The 19,731-nt window shown below is 39.6% G+C and overlaps 1 protein-coding gene across 6 annotated transcripts in view; it reads left to right on the forward strand.

Annotated features, from left to right (window-relative positions):
• PDZD7 (PDZ domain containing 7) overlaps positions 1-19,731 on the forward strand; it is a 59,330-nt gene that overhangs the window by 13,244 nt on the left and 26,355 nt on the right. For 2 of the 6 annotated variants that reach the window (XM_077257079.1, XM_077257084.1), the window contains exons 3-10: positions 1,148-1,322; positions 3,978-4,154; positions 5,232-5,379; positions 7,529-7,589; positions 7,950-8,039; positions 9,071-9,568; positions 12,678-12,869; positions 17,886-17,927. In XM_077257079.1, the coding sequence (XP_077113194.1) occupies positions 1,148-1,322; positions 3,978-4,154; positions 5,232-5,379; positions 7,529-7,589; positions 7,950-8,039; positions 9,071-9,568; positions 12,678-12,869; positions 17,886-17,927 (1,383 nt within the window). The remainder of the gene's footprint in view (positions 1-1,147; positions 1,323-3,977; positions 4,155-5,231; positions 5,380-7,528; positions 7,590-7,949; positions 8,040-9,070; positions 9,569-12,677; positions 12,870-17,885; positions 17,928-19,731) is intronic. The other 4 variants (XR_013213847.1, XM_077257082.1, XM_077257081.1 and 1 more) reach the window with 3 other exon arrangements.

Consider the following 19,731-nt stretch of genomic DNA (forward strand, 5'->3'; position numbering starts at 1 on the left):
GTTGCAGGCAGCAGATCGCTCTCCACGGCATCTCCAAACTCTGTCAAGTCTGTCACATGTGCTCAGTGTGAACCTGCTTTCATCTGTGAAGAGCACAGTGCGTCAGTGGCGAATTTGCCATTGCCAATCCTGATGTTCTGTGGCAAATGCCAAGCGTCCTGCACGGTGTTGGGCTGTGAGCACAACCCCCATCTGAGGACGTCGGGCACTCAGACCATCCTCGTGGAGTCGGTTTCTAACCGTTTTTGCAGACACATGCACATTTGTGGCCTGCTGGAGGTCATTTTACAGGGCTCTGGCAGTTCTCCTCTTGTCCTTCCTTGCACAAAGGCTGAGGTAGCAGTCCTGCTGCTGGGTTGTTGCCCTCCTACGGCCCCCTCCACGTCTCCTGGTGTACTGGCCTGTCTCCTGGTAGCGCCTCCAGCCTCTGGACACTATGCTGACAGACACAGGAAACCTTCTTGCCACAGCTCACATTGATGTGCCATCCTGGATGAGCTGCACTACCTGAGCTACATGTGTGGGTTGTAGAGTCCGTCTCATGCTACCATGAGTGTGAAAGCACAACCAACATTCAAAAGTGACCAAAACATCAGCCAGAAAGCATTGGTACTGAGATGTGGTCCTTGGTCCCCACCTGCAGAACCACTCCTTACTTCCTAAGTGGACAGTTTGATTTCACAGAAGTTTGATTTACTTGGAGTTATATTCTGTTGTTTAAGTGTCCCCTTTATTTTTTTGAGCAGTGTATATATATATATATATATATATATATATATATATATATATGTATATATATATATATATATATATACTGTATATATATATATACATATATATTATATATACAGTGGATATGGAAAGTATTTAGACCCCTTTACATTTTTCATTCTTTGTTTCATTGCAGCCATTTGGTAAATTCAAAAAAGTTCTTTTTTTTCTCCGAGCAGTCATAAATACTCGGAGACCACCCGAGCGTGCTCGGGAAAACCCGAGCAACGAGTACACTCGCTCATCACTAGTTGTTATGGTCACCTGCTGAGAATTTCATGTCAATAGCACTTTTAGAAACATATTTACTTATAAATACTTATTTCACCCCCTGTATATGCATAGGGTATAATACGCTTTTATTTCATACTCGCAGATCTAGCCGGGCTTTGCGTTGGAGATAAGATTGCAGAGGTGAATGGTATCAGTTTGGAAAGTATAACCATGGGAAGCGCTGTCAAAGTTCTGACTGGGAACAACCGTCTACGTATGATGGTGAGACGGATGGGAAAAGTGCCAGGGATTAAGTTCTCCAGAGAAAAGACCACATGGTAAGCAGAGCCGTACTCTTCACTCACATCCTCCCGCTCATTGTCGGCCATTCTAGGTAACCAAAAATCACAATGTATCACCTCTATGGACCAAAGAGAGCGTGTCAAGTTCATTAGAGGATCACAGTATCTGCTTTCACAGCAGTAAAAGGGCTTGTGCGAGCATGAACTCTGACCAGAAAAGGCGCCACTCAGAAACGCCACGCTAAGTCTATGGAAATCTAGTGAATGCCGATTTAACCTTTAAATGTGGGGTATGCAGCAGGGCTGGGAGCCGTGGCATCCATGTCTATTCATAATAAAATAATATTTCTAATATAACCTCTAAAAGTTTCTAGTTATGTGTAGATGTAGGCTCATTATACAATTATCCAGTAGTGGTGATATTGAATACGCAAAGAAAAAAATAGCTTTAAATGGAATCTGTCAGCAGTTTGTTGGTGTGTATTCTGACAGCAGCGTGATGTAGGCACAGAGACCCTGATTACAGGGATGTATCACCTAATTTACTTGGCGCAGTAGTTGTGACACAATCAGTTTTCTCTGCTGCAGATCTAGCAGAGCTCAAATGCTGAGCTGTGTATATCCCTGCCAACAACCCTGATCAACACTTTACATTGACATAAGACTGCTAATCAGTGATGGTAATGGGGTTGGGCCAGGAGGCACAAGACACCTAGTTCTCTAGTAATAATCTCTTGCTGATAAAACACTAATTTTATTAAAATAGCAACAGATTTAACTAGCAATTTTTTTTTAAAGAAATCTCTTTTACACTGTGCAGAAATAATCAGCAGCGGAAAATACTCAGTGCTCCAGATTTGAATGCTGCAGATTTTCAATGGGGAGTTCAGCCTTTGCAATGCAATCGGTGATATCTCTGGCTAGTGGGGATGAGAGAACCCGAACTGTAAAGATTGGGGTTCATACCGGACACTTAGTGTCCAGTACCGAATTCCGAACATGGACTTTTTCTTGTAAGTCCGTTTTACTGTTTGGGTTTGATGCCGAGTAAAGTTTGTTGAAAGACTGCAGCGCAACCAATAAACAAGCTTTTAGGTTGTGGACACTTCTGGACAGTTTGTTGTTGCCTCTGGGCAACCTAGCAAATATGAGTCAATACACGCTGCTCTGGGTCTTGGACACATGGTCTGAGCTTGCACTGTATGCCTTGGAGGTACTGGCCTGCCCTGCGGCAAGGTGTGATCACAGACAGCCGCATCTGCCTGTCCACAGGCAACATGAGCAAGCTCACATTCATTAAAATGAACCAGGCGTGGATCCTACAGAACTTGTCCTTATCAAGGAAGCACAAAAACAGTCTTGGCTACCTTCTTCTCTTATTCTATCTACAACTCCACGTCCATCTCCACCTCCTCCTCAGCCTCATCCTCCACATGGACCTCTGCATCCTTCTTTTTTTTTTTCTTATTATTTTTAGTAATTTTCTTAAAAAAATACAAAAACAAAAAAATGAACAATGTTGGCGACCTCCTCATCCACCTCTTCCACCTACATGCCAGGGTCACCTCCACCTCCTCCTCAACCTCCTCCTTCACTTGGACCTCTGCATCCTGGTTCAAGATTATTATTTTTTATGTTTTTTTTAATTCTATGTTATTTTAAGTCATTTTCCTTTCCATATTTGTTTGCAGGGCAATTGTTCTGCTCTTACCCCCATTTTGCTTCCTTTTGCTGCCCCCCTCCAACCATTTTCCAGCACCAAACTTAAGGTTCCCATTGGCTTCTATTGGGTTTGGTGTCAAGTTTGGGTCAAGTTCTGGTGCCTGAACCGAACTTTAGATTACAGCTCGACTGAACGCGAACATCCACGTGTCCGCTCATCTCTTCTGGCTACTCCACAGTATTTCTGCAATGAAATCCACAGTGTTTTTTGCCACTGTGGATTTTCACAGCAGATTTTCCAGCAGCAAATCAGTCATGTGTAAGAATACCTTGCTTTTCAATTCTTGAAGTGTCCAGGTCTACTGGGTCGCATAGCAACAATATACTGTTTTATGCTATACATTAAATGTGTAGTGACGCCAATACAGCAGAAGGTGCCCCATGGCAAAAGAAAACAACATAATGGCGTCCCTACTACTGCTTGATCATGCTATCATCTACTGCTCCACACTCTGCTTCTGTAAGGTAGCATTGCCACCAGTTCCTTTAATTTAGAAGGATCAGAAAAATCTGGGCCTCAATGTCATAAAAAAACAACTTTGCATTAGGTCTTGATTAAAAACTTCCTACTGTTTTAGGTTTACAGCTCCCATACAGATCTATGTGTTCTAGTGATTACAACCAAGACCTTGCACACTCAGTAGATTAGGAGAAGTAGGGGAAGATTGAAGGGAGCTTGACTGCATGGCCAGACTACATAGTCTTCCTTAGTAGTCTGTTACCATGGAGACACATAGGTCTTGGTAGGAAGGGTTTACCCAAGATACACAATATTTGAAAAATTGCTGCTTTTTAAAAATAAAAATAAAAAATATATATATATATATATATATGTATATATATATATATATATATATATATATATATATATATTGAGATTCACTATAGCGATAACTGGTTGTAAGAGTGTGTATAAGTGTTTGTGTCACCAATGTATTAGATCATATATCTCCCTATCTAAAATTTCAGGGTAGATGTGCTGAATAAGAGACTCATAGTAGAGAAGGGAAGTTCGACACCATCAGACAGCAGCTCTGAAGATGGAATGAAAAGGATCGTCCATCTCTACACGTCCTCTGATGACACGTGCTGGGGGTTTAACATTAGAGGGGGGAAAGAATTTGGACTTGGGATCTTTGTTTCCAAGTAAGTGAAGAGTCCAAACAAATGTACTTTTATATTTTAGTTCATAGATTGTTGGGTGTAGTTGTCTGAGTCATCTGAGCAGTTGGGTAAGTTTGGCAACTTGAAATATTCCATGAAGCTAAAAATATGACATAAGTCGCATATAACATCCATCTTTTATAAAGTTCTATCAAATTGCTTTTTACAACTTTGTGTTTCTCATTACTTTTGTAGCTGTATTTTTCCAGATTGCACCCAATAACCTCAAATAAAATTGGAAACTGTATATTTTTTAAGCTTCACTGATTTATGAGAAAATTGGCCTAAAATACACAAAATTTAAGCTGAAGGCCCTTAAACATGTAAGTGAAAAGTCATCCAAACATGGCCATTTAATATGTATGGGAGCCTCCCGACACTCCCTCAATAAAAGATGTTCGTGGAGAGAAGGATCGGCCAGGTTTATGTGTATGGGGGCAGTTGGGAGAAATAGCTGTCAGTCAAAAGAGTAAATGGGAGAAAATTATCTACTGTACATGGACAGTTAAAGAAGCACTCCTCCTATCAAAGTTGTTATCCTCTTATTATATCACAGCCATCATATTATATGGCACTGTGTACTTACAATTGCTTATTTTGCCTTTCTACTCAGTTAATTCTTCTCTTTTCCATGATGTCTATGACATCACATGCTTAAAAACCGACTAGCTGAATCCTTCTAAGTTCTATGTAGAAACTGGAAGTCTCTTTTCCATGCATGAGTCATCATTAGAACTACAATTCTACATCACTACAAAGTCCTTGGCAGCCCAGCTCCAACCCATCTTCGACTCCTGACCCAACAGCTCCTCTCCTACCCCAAGCCAGAAACTTTGCAGTGATGTAGACCTGATTTTCATCCATTTTAGTACATGTGTACATTACTACCATCAGTGTGGCTTCAAATACGAGGAAAAAAAAGACTTATGGACTTATCTGGGTATCTATGAAATGATGTAAAGTCATAAAACCTGTTGTGATCTTAAATACCATACATCACGATATGTCTCCTAAATCTTAGCTCTCATTTATTTTATCATATTTTTGTTTTGTCCTCAGAGTTGATTCAGGGGGAATAGCTGAAGAAAGAGGCATCAAAATTGGAGATCAAGTTCTTGCAGCCAACGGAATTAACTTTGAAGACATAAGCCATAGTAAAGCGGTCGAAGTGCTAAAGGGGTTAACTCACATCATGCTCACAATCAAGGTGAATCCAGAATAGTTTATTTAGAGATTGTATGAAACGGAAAAGATAAATTCCTACAAAAAAAACATTTAGAATTGAGAGTCCTCAGTGGTTGATACCTTTTAATGGCTAACTGACTTTATCAAAATACAAAAAAAACATCACTTAACTAATGTTTCCAAGCCGCAACAATAAATGCAAACCAAGCTGGTCACACTCCAAATGTAAGGCGCAAAGCATAGCAGCATTATGCACAGATAAGGAACTTGGCTTAAAAGATCCAGCAATCTAGTGGATTCCCTATTCTAGTGTTCCAAAATCCCAAACGAGTTTGATTTTGTACTTTTCACAGGGGAATAAATGTACAAAATAGAAGCCAAAAGCCCACAATAGTGAAGTACTAAAATCAATTAGAGAGCCAGCTCTGATGGCTGCTGTTTAACTCCTTAAATGTCACTATAAGTTCCTGAAAAAAATGAAGATTAGAAAAAAAAATATTCTTAATAATATAAGAAAATTTTGAAACATAAAAAAGTTGCAATCACCCATTTTTACTCAGCCAAAAATCAAGAAATAAAAAACGCATATTTGCTACTTCACCTCCGCATTCATAAAAGTCTGGTCTACCAAAATATAAAATGATTTAGTCCATAAGGTAAATGCTGTATAGAGAAATAAAATAGTAACCACCGAATTGCTGTTTTTCGGTTGCTGTATCTCCTTACAAAAATACAATACATAGAGCTCATATATACCATGTATTTTGGACTATAAGACGCCCTTTTTTCCCAAAAATTTGAGAGGAAAATGGGGAGTCCGTCTTATAGTTCAAATGTAGCTTACCTGGGAAGTTGTGGTAGTGGTGGAGCTGCATCACAGGAGGCAAATTCCGTTCCTCATTAGGCAGCAGAAGCGGTGCGATGCTGCGGTCCTGATTTCGGCAATGAGGCAAGGTGGAGTTCATTACTTTCCCGATGACCATGCATAGTCTGACATCTTGGCCCGGCCCACCCAGGGCCCGCAGCATTGCTCCACTTCTGCCTCCACCAGCTTCCTGAGGAAGGGACCATGTCTCCTGGGGTGCCCACTCCATCGCCGCCGTCCCACAGGTTAAATACCTTAAATTTGGATTATAAAATGGACCCTCTTCTTATAAAAAAATCTTTTTTTTGCTACTTTCCTCCCCAAAAATTTGGGTGCGTCTTATGGTCCAGTGCGTCTTATGGTCCGAAAAAGAAACTACAAAAGAAACTACAGCTCATAACAAAAAAACAAGCTCTAATTGAAGAGAAAATAAGGAAGTTACTGGTCTCAGGAAAAAGGCAACACAAGCCAAATATTTCTTTACAAACGTCAGAATTTTTTTTTTACGCCGCTAAAATAATAATTAAAACTATTGCCCCAATTCATTATTGTTGTTTCTCCACTAGAGTAATTTTCTCATTTTTAGTGGCTTTAGTATTTGCGCCTTATTCTCTATATCATTTTTCCAGTTGTCTGTCATTTTTAAGTTGTTTTTTTTTTATTTTTCCTTGACAACTTTTCCTATCCAATTGGTTTAGACAGATTCATGAAAAGCGACTTTTACCAAATGTCGCTTTTTTTTGCCACATCTCGCTTTAGTCTCTGCCTGAAGTAATGCATCAGGCGAAGTTTTAAGTTTGGCTCATTTTTTGACAAACGTGAAACTTTTTAAAGAATTTGACACACACAGAATTATAACTAGGCTTGCTGACTCGTTCATTCTCCAAGGAGAATATTAATATTTATGATATAACTGGTTGAAAAATTAGAAAAAGAGATAAACCTACATCATACACAAATATTCTTAAAAGCAAAATATTTTTTCTAAACAATAAAAAGAAAACTACCGTACTAGTGACATGCTGCAGCGTTAGAGTCATTAGTGAAAACCCGCGCCTGTTTCTGGGTAAGTGACTTACCGCTAATTACCTCCTCCATAAAGGGAAGGGTATAATCAAGCATCACGCAGGCAGCGTCTCAAGGCATTGCAGGGTCACTTACTTAAGGCTCTGTGTCTACGGTTTCATCTGTGAAGAGCAATGTATTATTCATCAAGCAGGCCGATCAGGTTTTACTTTCTGCAGCTCATCTCATATTTGCAGGTCCGTGTGTATTTTATTAGCGCGTCTCTCGTTGTGTCTTACAGGAGATGGGGATGTACCCTGCGTACAAGGAGATGATTGCAGAGTATTGTTGGTTTAATCGATGTAAGTACTGAATAATAAAACAGGATCGTCACGTTTGAAGGGAATCCTGGTACAAGGAACTCCATTCGAGAATGTATACTGCTCTTATATAAGGTTTCCTGACATTCTAGAATAGGACTGATGAATATTCATTCACTTTTTTAAATCCAATTTATTAAGAAGGATCTGATCTGTACTGGAAAAAGGATTTTATTTGGAAGCTTTGCGTTCAAAAGTGATCAGGCAATTTAATTAAAAAGTATCCATCGTTTACCATTCCTTATGTAATTTTTGCACTTGGTGAAAATGTTGTTGTTCTCTTGAATCCAGTCTTATTGAGGACCATGCCCAATTGGCTAAAAACTTTAGCTTTATAAATAGGGAAGAGGAGGTCATATTTAAGGAACGGAGAGGCCCAGGAACAAGAGAAAAACAACACCGGATTCAGGAGAACATCGGCATTTATAACAGGTAAAAAAAATTACATATTTATTGCAAGTGGCAGGTCCTCATTAAAGGAGGTGTCTTGTTTAGAAGGCCTTATTCCAAATACTTTATTAGGCTCTTTGCTACGGGGGTTTCCTTTTTTTAGGTGGACTCTGACTCACCCCTGGTGACCAGCTGAATGTAGAGGCCATGATGCTCACCGGTACCTTCATGGATTACCCAGGCATATTATTGTACATACAGTTGTGGCTGTGCTTGGTATACAGCTCACTTTCATCTCCTTGAATAGAACTGGGCTGCATTAAGCTGCATGATCAATAGCAGATGATTATTAGCCATGATCAGATGATGGCACTGTCCTTGGGGAAATAATCTTTCAGCTGATCAGCACGGTATACATGACTTGATATATTAGTCGCTGTAGGTTTACAAGTAGTGAAGTAACTTCGCTAAAATCCACAACAAAGAATATTTGAAGTAGTTTTGGACACGGATATGAGAATGGATCCCCTTCAAAATCCACATTTAAAAAAACCTCTTAAGCTAAACGATCTAGGGTATTCCTTGTATTACACAGATAGCCCAATGATTTCGATTGGATCTAAAGTTTCATTTCTTAGCCCTGCAGAGAACTTGAAAATGTACTACAAAGTTCACCCATAGCTTATCACTTATGGTCCCAACCATGGGACCTCCTGTGTTCAGCTTATCACCAGCAAGCCTTTCTAACTAAGAAAGTGTCCAACAAATGAAACAACTAAAGAAAATTTCCTGCTGTGTAAATTCTGTACTTGTAGGACATGTAGATTTAGACTTTCCAGGTCAGGACTTTCCTTCACGGGCCAGTACATAGTGCCATTCGGTAAGAGTGTTTACCTTCGTGGCGGACCTAGTCTGTCCTTGCTCTACATGTAATACTACATTTGTCCTCGACCAAAAGCAGTAACCGCTGATCACTAAGAGTTAGAGAAGCAATTTCTTTTTTTTTTTTTACTTAAAAAATTACTTTTAGGGCCGTATAATACATTTTTTTTGTTTCTTCTCCTCCTTATTAGTAACCAATGGCCAATTGCAGCAATTATCTCAAGCATCGGAAACCAGCTCTTCTATTTCTTCTTATTCCTCTGGACCTCCTCCAGGTTCTATTAATGGATACCATCAAGCACTTATTTCCAGCCCAGCCTTGTATGAACCAGGAATGATCGATGTTGGCATTTCTACTGAAGCCTTACTTGAGACCAATTACATGGACCAGTCAGAGACTGCCATACAAGCAGTTCCCAACATGTCATCATCAGGGCTCCTGGATCAAGAAGGATCACACAAGATGGGAATGGTCATTGGTGAAACCAAAAGGACTGTGCATCCTACTGTTCGTCTTAAAGACACTGCCATAAGATCAGAGAGTTTTCTTGAATCCCAGTTTAAGAAGAAGCAGAGGAAATCATCGGGAGATGTTCCTAGCTCAGAATCTCCAAAAACAGCCTTGTTATTAGCTCTTAGCAAACCTCGAAAACCCATCAAAAGAACTCAGAGTTACCTTACTCTGTGGGGTGAGTTTTTTGCTACATTTATTTATTTTTTTTATACATTTTATACTTTTCCTATATATTTACTCTTCATGTAGAAATCCAACTATTTATTTTAGGCTTTCTTTACTTCTGTGTTGCTCATGCTTATACTAACTTACATTGTCACATTTATTCTACTTTGCTGGAAAGTGTAGTTGCCTAAACTTTATTCAAAAGAAAGTTAAAAGAAAAGGTGCAAAATCTAAACCACCCAATGGTTTACCCAAAGGAGACTCATTAAAAAGTAGGGTCTTTTGGGCTGGTACCTCTATCTGTACAGCGATATTTTGCATCCCACCATTTACACGACTATCTAAATAGCAATCCGTCCAATGAAGGTCTAAGTATTAGACCGAAACGTTACAAATACTGGAATTCAGTTGAAATAGACACAACTTTTTCTTTTTTTTGCATAATCATAAATGCCGGATTCTCTTTTATATTATATATGAAGTGGTCCCCAACCAATCAGCCACCATTACAAAGTGACGCATATCTTCTTGTCCCCTGAAGTTCATTAGGACATTACATAAGTGTAGGCTTCCTGTAGTTGTCATATGTATTGTGACCAGAGCCTTAACTGGATTGAAAGGAGTGTGTCAGCACCACCTGGCAGTATAGCCCTTATACAAACCCACACCCTTAAAGTTCAAATCACTGCCTCCATTCTGCCGAAACTGACATGTAATCAAACATTCTACTTAGGGCGCTTGGTGCACCCTGGGTGTGACCAAGAGGCTCAGTGCACTGATTACACATGCTCCAACTTCCTCACTAGTGAGTCACCGCACTGGGTTGCTTTAAAGTGAGCACTTTGTGCAGATAACACATAGGCCAGGCAGTGAGGGAGGCTGGCATGCAGAACCGGTGAACAGCACGGTGCTCTGAGCCTCTTTGACATGCCCAGGGTGCACCGACCACCCGAATTAGCATATCTGAATTAACTTAATTTCTGAAGAATGGAAGCAGAGATTAGAACACAATGGCCCTGATTTATTAAGACTGCGGGTTTGTAAGCCAGTACTAATGAACGCAGCACACCAAATTTATAAAGACACTTGTGTTTGTAATGAATTTTGTGCACCTTCCAAACTGCCATGTGGCACCGCCAGAAAAGTACTGCAGCCAGGCCCCAAGTGCTGACATACATTTTTACATAACGCATGCCATTTTTGTTTTGTAAATGATGATAAATTTGTCAGACTTTTGGTCCCACCCTGTCTCATCCGAGCTCCGCTCACTTTTCAAAAAGTTGGGAGCAAATCTGATCAGGCCGAAAAGGTAATGACCATTCTTCTTTTTTTTTCATTTCCACCTGCTGTTTAGCAAATATAATGCTTTGATTATTTTAATTGTTATGGCCATATGAGGCTTTGTTTTATTCACAAGAAATATTATTTTCAGCTCTCTTTGATGGTATTTATCATTTATTATTTAATTTTATTTTATTTTTGTTGAGCAAAAAATGTCTACATCTGTTTTTTTTACTTAATGTGTCAGTTTATGTTTTTAATTATTATGTACACAATATAATGTATTTTATACTTAATAATGATATGAATGTGGCTGTGGACTTTAGTATTTTTTTTTTTATTTTTTTTTCTATTAAAGGATAATTTTTCATTATGTATAGATATTATACATCTTTTTTACATTATATCTTCTATATTTTACTTATAGTATATTAAAACTACTAATGTATAATGACTATTCTCTGTGTCCCTACACTTTTGTTATTGAACACACAGCTCTGAAGTTCTTCCTAGGTCACAATGGCTGCAGTCGGGTTCTGAGTTGGGGAATTGGGGAGTTCCTGAGTTGGGGAGTCCTCTGAGATCATGCCTCAGTCATAAACCACAGCAACTAAAGGGTTACGTGCTGGGCCTGAAGCTTCCTCCAATTCAAGCTGTAATGGAGGCACTTGCTTCTCATTACGGCTTCTGCAGACCGTATGTTTGGTCCGCGTACAAAACATTGGATTGCACTCACATACTCATTGACTTGCATGGCCGAAACCCAGTCTAAGAAAAAAGATCACAGCATGCCTGATTTGCATCCGTAAATCGGATCAACACAAAAAATCAGACTGTGTCTGTGTTACAGAAAAAGACATATCTGGCTGCAATAATACACCCAGCTCTGATTCATTATATTTCGGGCAGCATGAATCTAGTGACAGGTTTCCTTTAAGTCATTTTTTTGGTCTTGTCTTTACTTTTGCTCCAAATTTATCTAAACGGGCACACAATGTTTGATGAATTGGTGCAAAGTCAAAGATGCCTATTTTTGTGCTCTTTTGCTCCTTTTTTAGACCGGGGTCACATGATGGTATATTCTCTCTGAGCAGAGAGTCATTAACATAATTGATCCAATTCTCTCACAAACTCTAGTCCCAGTTTGAGTAGAGTGTCAGCTTAGTGTGATCCGATTCTCTCGCATAAGAAAGTCTTTTCACGGGTGAGGAGAAGATGGAGAACTTAATTTCTCCATCTTTTCCATTGTCTGAGTCTGTGGAAATCAGACTGCACTGGGATGACATCCAAATGCTGTCCGATGTAGACTCGGTGCGTGTCATCACACTTATGGATCCACTTGCAGCATGCTGTGATTTTTTTTCTCGTGCTGCATCGGCATGAGGAGAACACACATCAGCAGTGCCCCGTAGAACAACCTTGCTCCGAGTGCCATCGGATAAAACATAGCACCCCTCTGAGTTATACACTTGTGTGATCGAGCCCTTAAAGTAAAATGACAATCTTCTCACTAAACTTTAGAAAGTTAGTCTGCAGCTAGGCAAAAAAAATGGCAGATGTTGTACTCCATTAGGCTACACAGAATATCTCTGCTCAAAAATTTTACTGCAATTCGAAAAGTCACAAATGATGATTTAGATTCTATATAACCAAAACCACAATGCTGAACCAAAAAGAAAAAGAGCAGTCATCACCAAGTAAATGGAATAGTGAATAAGGCGCATGTAAAAATAAGTCACGGTTAGAACAATTTTAACTCCAGAATAAAGATAAAAAAGCAATTCTGCATAAGCGCTTAAGTCTTCATTCATTCTTTTTTCTTACTATATTTTTTGCAGAGGCCAGAAAGAAGAAGAAAAAAGAGAAGCGTTCCACTCCTGAAAGTCCAGGCCTGCAACGGTCCAAGACGTTCATGAACTTATTTTTTAAGGGCGGACTTGGAAAACAAAATGGAACCAACAGTAAGGAAACTTATATTCCGGATTCTAAGAGAAGAAGCAAGTCCCCTTCACACGGCGATTCAGAGAAAGGTATTACTGAGATTTGCTTCCTTTCATGGTCCCCAAATCTTTGTAAATTACAATTAGTATATGGTGTATTGACACAAAGCAGTTTTCATTAAGATCAGAATGACTTTGCGCCTTTGTAGCGACAACGGTCAGCAATGACTATATATATGTAGGTGAATGATGTTATATTTGTGCCAGGATGTCTTAATTAGCTGGGAAAAATCATTTCTCGGCAATTGCTTATTGGTAATTGTTTTGCATTTTATATACATTGTGCTTTGTAATGCTATTTCATATTTTACTGCTTGCTCATGACTGTAGCTAGGAACAACATTGCGATTTCTTTGAAATTGAGCTCTCCTTATAGAGGATGTCCATTGCAATCCCATCTTGTAATTAGGCTCCCCCAGTCCGCAGTTGGGCCCCCTTTCTATCAGCTGTATTCTAAGAGGGAGTTTGCCAGCAAGGGGCCCATTAGGACCCTGATTCATTAGACTTTTTTAGCCCAATTCATCATTGTATTGTAGAGTTCAGCCTGTTTTTGTAACACTGTAATGGTCTTCAATAAAGAAGGGTGGCCTCAAACTGTCCCTGGAACAGGGACCCTAAATATCCCTGTCCCTGGGGTACTCTTAAAGGTAGGTCTGAGTCTCCCACCTTACTATGCTCCTATTAAGGTCCTAAGCTGTCTTCTCCCCCTGGGAGGCCTGTGACAGATATACTAGTGTATAAACACGTAAGACAAACAGGGATAACATAAATCAACTTACATACAAAAAACACCAAGGTAGAGAGGAATAAAGGGAAGGATAGGAATGAACAAAATGAAATGGGATTAGGATAATGGAGAAAGCATACACACAAAAACAGCACACAACAATCTCCAGCAGCAACTATGAACTCCAACTTCAGCACATCAACTACAACAAAACCAGAGCACATGTTTTGAAGAGGAAAAAAGGAGGGCTATTTAGCACTAAATAGTGGTAAAGAACCCAAAGCCTGCAAAAAGGGCCACCCACTCCATACTTATGATGAAGACAAAGAGGATAAAGGAGTATAACGGGTATACAAGTTTATTAAATATACAAAGTGTAAATACATACATTAAACCACATGAAAATAGAATGTTTACAAAAGTTTAAATACAAAGTGCATAAGGATGGAAAACGGAAACAGGTATCCCACCGGTGTGCGGAGCCCAAGTAATGGACCAGTCTGAAAAAATCAGCAGACTGGTAATGTGCAAAGCCGCAAGGAGCCACCTTACTAATAAGTGCAGTAGAGTGACAGACAGTCACTAGTAATAAGCAATGAAAGATGGCGCTTACCGCAAATAGGGTGGGCTGTCCAGAACACCGGACTGGAACCAGGATACAGAGACCCCTGTACCCCTGCGGTAAGCGCCATCTTTCATTGCTTATTACTTAATTTACTTTACATGCTGAACTTGTGACCTCCAGTCATTTACCTTAGGTGTGCTATGTGGTGCCTGTTACCTGTATCGGTCTTTCATATAGTTACTTGAATATTATCCTTGTTGATATTAAATATTATGTACCCTTTGTATTTTATGATGGTAACCAAATAAATGTTAATATATTTTATACTCTAAATGGCAGTTGCGTAAACTCCTTTGTCAGATTATATATATATCCTTTCCCTCATATGTTGGAATGGAAGGGGACTGGCTTATCTATGGAAATTAGGAATCAGCCTGCCCCCTTCCCTCACTGCTCAGGTAACCTGTCCACACTGGCAATGCACAGAGCCTGGGATCTGGCCTGGAGCAGCGACTGGTGAATAGAGGATCTGAGTTAATAGACCAAACTTACCATTTATACATCATTTACCTGTATTTTAATGGCCTGGAAAAGAAAACCTTTAATTTAGAAAGTAATAAAGGTTAATAAACTGTGCAAATCCAAAAAGGAAAAAAATGGCAAATTCATCCCTGCTACATCTATAATTACATGTTATTTTCTGAATAGAATCATTTTTGATGATTTCAGGAATTTCAGGAATATGTTTCTTGGTACGATTGTCTACCATACGTTGTTTTCCAGCAGCAGCCTTGTCACACATTATTGTCACTGTGACACCTTACTCCAAGGAAAGCCTGTCACCGCTAAGAAGGATTTAGTCACCAATCCAATTTATCCTTCTTGTAATCTGATCCTATATTTGAATGGTCCCCAAATCCTGCTGAGATTACCTTTAGTGAACCTGAGCTTCAGAAAGAAATCGCCTATTGTTTCAGATTGTGCAGGATTTCCTGTATTAGGGTATCACATTTGAGTGCGAAAAAAAAATTATAATATTTTGCGGAATTTCACAGTGTTAGGCCGCCTACTGTATGTGTGATCTGTCGTGATCTGTCAACACTGAAATTGCTGCACAAAGAAAATCGTGAAATTAAGGAAATCAGAGGATGGATAGACATGTTGATGATATTCAATTGATGAAAAAAATGGAAAAACAATCCCGATATCTTGATTTATATAGTATGAAGTATGAGTGCAGAAATCCACACACTTACACACCTGTGGCTGCTATCAATGAGGTAATTAATGGTCGTCTGCGGAATGTTCTGCAGCGCTGAATGCACTTGGGGAAATCATCAAGATCCTCTGCTGGCAGCTCCTCCCTTTGCAATTGCTGACCAACGACATCCCAGATGTGCTCAATGGGAGACAATTCTGGAGACGTGTTGCTCACTTCATACTGAATAAATCGAGATGTTTTGAATACTTTTTTCTTTATTTGCAGATCAGTAACCTGTCTATCTATCCTGATTTTCAATACAGTGACCTTTCCTTCTTGTTGTTGCAGATTCAGTGTTGAGGAGGCGGCAATGTAATCGCTCTTACGCCAGTTATTGGCCTGTGTAAAGATAGCATCAATCATCAAACAAATGAGCATAACGCTGGTTCGTCGGATGATTGTATTGTTCTTGCTAGCATTAATATCATTGTTGAAATGACAGAAAAACGACATTTGTATATTAAAATCATTGTTGTCAGCAGCACATCGTCCTGTGTAAACAGATGTGCTGCTGATAACAAGGATACCCTATGCACACATAATCATCAGATTAGCAATCGATTAGGGGCATAGAACTCTGGGCGCCTGATATACTTCTTTGTAGCCAGTCAGCAGTCATTTAAGGCTATGGTACATGTAAATGAACACTTATGCCCATGCTCTTTTTGAATTAAAAGTGTTCATCTTCATGGCTGTTAGAATTTCAGAAATATCAGTATATATTAATTAATTATTAATTTATAATAAGTAATATAATGGTTTAAATATAAGAAATTGACTCTTGACAATCAGTGTACAGTGGCTTGCGAAAGTATTCACCTCGTTGGCATATTTCCTATTTTGCTGCCTAACAACCTGGAATTTCTCTGTTTTTGTTTTTGAGGGTTTGCATCAGTTCATGTAAAGAACATGCCTAAAACTGTGAACATTTTGTTTTCTTTTTATTGTCAAGCAAACAACAGATAGGACAAAATAACTGAAAACTTCAGTGTGCATAACTATTCACCTCCCTAAAGTCAGTACTTTGCAGAGCCTCCTTTTGCGGCAATTACAGCTGCAAGTCACTTTGGATACGTCTGTATGAGCTTTCCACATCTTGCCACTGCGATTTTTGCCTATTCCTCAAGGCAAAACTGCTCCAGCTTTTTCAAGTTGGATGGTTTCCTCTGATGAACAGCAGTCTTCAAGTCTGAGTACAGATACACAATTGGATTAAGGTCTGGACTTTGTGTAGGCCACTACAAAACATTTACACATTTCCCCTTAAAATACCTCGAGGGTTGCTTTAGCAGTATGCTTTGGTTCATTTTCTTGTTGGAAGGTGAACCTCCATCCCAGTATCAAATCACTCACAGACCGAAATAGGTTTTGCTGAAGAATATCCATGTATTTCGCACCATCCGTCTTCACCTAGACCATTTCCCCTGTCTATGCTGCTGCCACCACCATATTTGACTGCTGGCATATTGTTCTTGGTGTTATGAGCTATGTTGGTTTAATGCCAGACATAGCGTTTACCTTGGTGGCTAAAAAGCTCAATTTTGGTCTCATCTGATCACAGCACCTTCCTCCATACATTTGGATAGTCTCCCACATGGCTTTTTGCAAACTCAAAATGAGTCTTACAATTTTAGTGTGTGAGTAAAGGCTTTTTTCTGTCCACTCTTTCATAAAAGCCTCCTCTATGGAGTGTATGGCTTTTTGTGGCCGTAAGGACAGTTACTCCATTCTCTGCTTGGTATCTCTGCACGTCCTCCAGGGTTACGTTTGGTCTCTGTGCTGCGTCTCTGTTTAATGCCCTCCTTGCCCGGGCTGAGAGTATTGGTGGGCGGCCCTCTCTTGGCAGGTTTGCTGTGGTACCATGTTCTTTCCATATGATGATAATGGGTTTGAGTGTGTTCTGGGGAATCATCAGAGACTGGGATTTTTTTTTTGTAACCCAACCCTGACTTGTACTTCTCAACAACTTTGTCCCTGACTTTTTTGGAGATCTCCTTGGTCTTCATGGTGTTTGGTTAGTGGTGCCTCTTGCTTAATGGTATTGCAGCCTCTGTGGCCTTTCAGAAAAGGTAAAGTGTATATACTGACCGACATGTGACACTTAGATTGTATACAGGTGGACGTCCTGTCACTAAGTATGTGATTTGAAGGGAATTGCTTGCACCAGAAATTTTTAGAGGCTTCTAAGTAAAATGGGTGAAAACATATGCATATGCCAATTTTTAGTTATTTGATCTTACAAATTTAATATACGGCTATATTTTTCTTCACGTCACCAACATAGGTTTTTTAGTGCTGATGCATCACACACAGATCAGATTACAAAAATATTTAAACACAGGTTGTAATGTAATAAAATAGGTAAAATCCCAGAGAGGGTGAATACTTTTGCAAGCCGCTGTACAGTTTGCCATCCTTTAACAATGGGTTCCAGTAAGTAGCGGTAATTTGTCTTCTGCATAGTTGTAATATTATTTTTTTATTTTTTTCTAGTTAATATTGTTCAGAAATTTATGATGAGAAGCCTGAAGAAGGGTAAATCCTAATGTAATGTGTGCACACAGTTTGTCGTGATCCTGCCACAACTATATAAAGATGCAGATACCTTTTTAAGAACCTACATTCTCATACATGATGGAAGATTTTTTATTTTCAGCAAATTTACCAGACTATGTGAATCATTTCTTCACTGTAATCTATGGGTCAGCAAATCAGTTAGCCCATGTACTTGATGTGTCTTCTGGCAGCCTTGCTCAGGACATTCTTTGTTATCCTGAGTATCAACAATATGTATTTTTTTTATATTTTTGGACGCAATGATATAGAAGCGTTCCTTCTTCACAGTGATGCATCTTTGTATGTGTTGGGGCAGTTATGAGCATGCGTTCCTATATTCTTATTCATCCCTAAAAATGAAAACCCATTCTGTGACGGTATACAGTGAATATACTTTAATCAGGTCTCAAGAAGGTCCTGTCCAAAGTCAAAAAGTCTACTACTAGGACAACCCCTTCTTAAACTAAATGTTCGGTCTTGATAAAATAATATAACTGATACGTGCCTCCAGTGCCGGTTCTGTTCCAGTTATGTCAGCTCTCGAGGTCATGGGGCTGTGATGGAGGGAAATGACACCCGGTGCCCAATCAGTGCTGGCGTCACTGTCCCCGCCTACTGTTGAAATGAACACCAAGAAGTCTGAGATCAGCTGCAGCCCGGACCTCCGCTTCATGTTCAGTCTGTCCGAAGGCGGGAACAGTGATCCCAGTGCTGATTGGGCGCCGAGCATCACGTGACATTTCACCGCATTACAGCTGCGGGACCTCAACTGCTGACACCACTGGAACAGAGCCATCATGGGGGCGTGTATAGGTTTATTTATTTTATTGGGGCCAAACATTTAGTTTAAGAAGAGGTTGTCTTACTAGTGGACAACCCCTTTAAAATACACCTTAACTTACCAAGTTCTACAAGAAATCCTTGCAATTCCTAAATGACAGTCATGTAACAGATTACTTTGCTTTCTTGTAAAAGTGGCACGAACATTTGATGGTTTCAAAACACACTGGATGGGACAGAACACTTTGTGGCTGCAGGTCACATTGGTTACACAATGTGCTTGAAGGTTGCAGAATCTTAGTTACGTGTCCAATTCTAAGCAATACTCGGTCCAGGGGACCATCCCGTAATTCACAAGTCTAGGTTGCACCCTAGAGTGATGCTGTGGGAGCAGCACAGACCACCAATCTGGTCTTATGTGACATCACCAGCCACTCTGTATATATGTGTAATACCCCAGAGTTGTATTACTAGGTAAACTCTGGGTAAATTATTGTTAATAATAATAATAATAATAATAATAATAATAATCTTTTGATATAGAGCTAACAAATTCCGCAGGGCTTTACAGTTTGCACACATTATCATCACTGTCCCCGATGAGGCTCACAATCTAAATTCCCTATCAGTATGTCTTTGGAATATGTCTATTTATGATTTGCTGTTACACTGTTAGTACAGTAATAGTTAAATCCTCTTACTAGAGCAGCTGCTAGGCCAGAAGTTTAGTGGATAGAGTCCCTGAGTGTACAAAAGTTAGATAAAAGTTTTATTGTAGAGAGTTCTAGAGTTGCAAAATTGTAAGCAACATCTTGAGAGGACAGAAGGAAATCAGCCAGAGGAACATGTGAGGAGATCCTTATTCTTCCCCTACCAGCATGCGGGATAGTTATAGACTGACTGGAAAAAACCTGTAGGACATCCTAGAACTTTTTAGGCAGATGGAATTCTCTGGTCTGCACAGCACTCTTAGCCTACCCAGATACTAAACTGTGGACACATG

Source organism: Ranitomeya variabilis, chromosome 4 (genome assembly GCF_051348905.1).
Source record: "Ranitomeya variabilis isolate aRanVar5 chromosome 4, aRanVar5.hap1, whole genome shotgun sequence".
NCBI classification, from domain to species: Eukaryota; Metazoa; Chordata; class Amphibia; order Anura; family Dendrobatidae; genus Ranitomeya; species Ranitomeya variabilis.